The 407-nt window shown below is 36.4% G+C and overlaps 1 protein-coding gene across 1 annotated transcript in view; it reads left to right on the top strand.

The window, feature by feature from the left end:
* Positions 1-407, top strand: part of LOC119591784 (ankyrin-3-like) — a 61,417-nt gene that overhangs the window by 577 nt on the left and 60,433 nt on the right. The window contains 1 exon segment of the mRNA XM_037940528.1: positions 244-299. Within this exon segment, the coding sequence (XP_037796456.1) occupies positions 244-299 (56 nt within the window).

Raw genomic sequence — 407 nt, 5'->3', positions numbered from 1 at the left:
ATAGAGTTAAGCCACAGGCTGTACTCTATCTAATTTAGCTCTCGGTAGTCCTATAATTTTCTGGAAGGAATGGAGGCCAGTTCTACGAGATTATTATTACAAATCATTGGACCTTAAGGTAGAATACTACATAAAATCCTGTAACTGATTAATGATGTAGACAGAATTATGACGTACACGAAGGTAACGAAGGTACTGTTGAATCTGAACCTTACGATATCAACCCTAATGGTTTCTCTCAAGAACATCCATTACTGAAGGTCATCAAATATTTCAGCCAGATTTGGCGGAAACCTTTGGTGTAAATAATCAGGAAACACATGGATTTTGACCGCCATTTTGGACATATAATAAAAAAAGGTGTACAAATACGTGAATAAAAGTATACTGGATGCCCTCTACTTTAC

This window comes from Penaeus monodon, chromosome 29, assembly GCF_015228065.2.
Source record: "Penaeus monodon isolate SGIC_2016 chromosome 29, NSTDA_Pmon_1, whole genome shotgun sequence".
NCBI classification, from domain to species: Eukaryota; Metazoa; Arthropoda; class Malacostraca; order Decapoda; family Penaeidae; genus Penaeus; species Penaeus monodon.
This window is presented reverse-complemented; position numbering and strand designations above follow the sequence as displayed.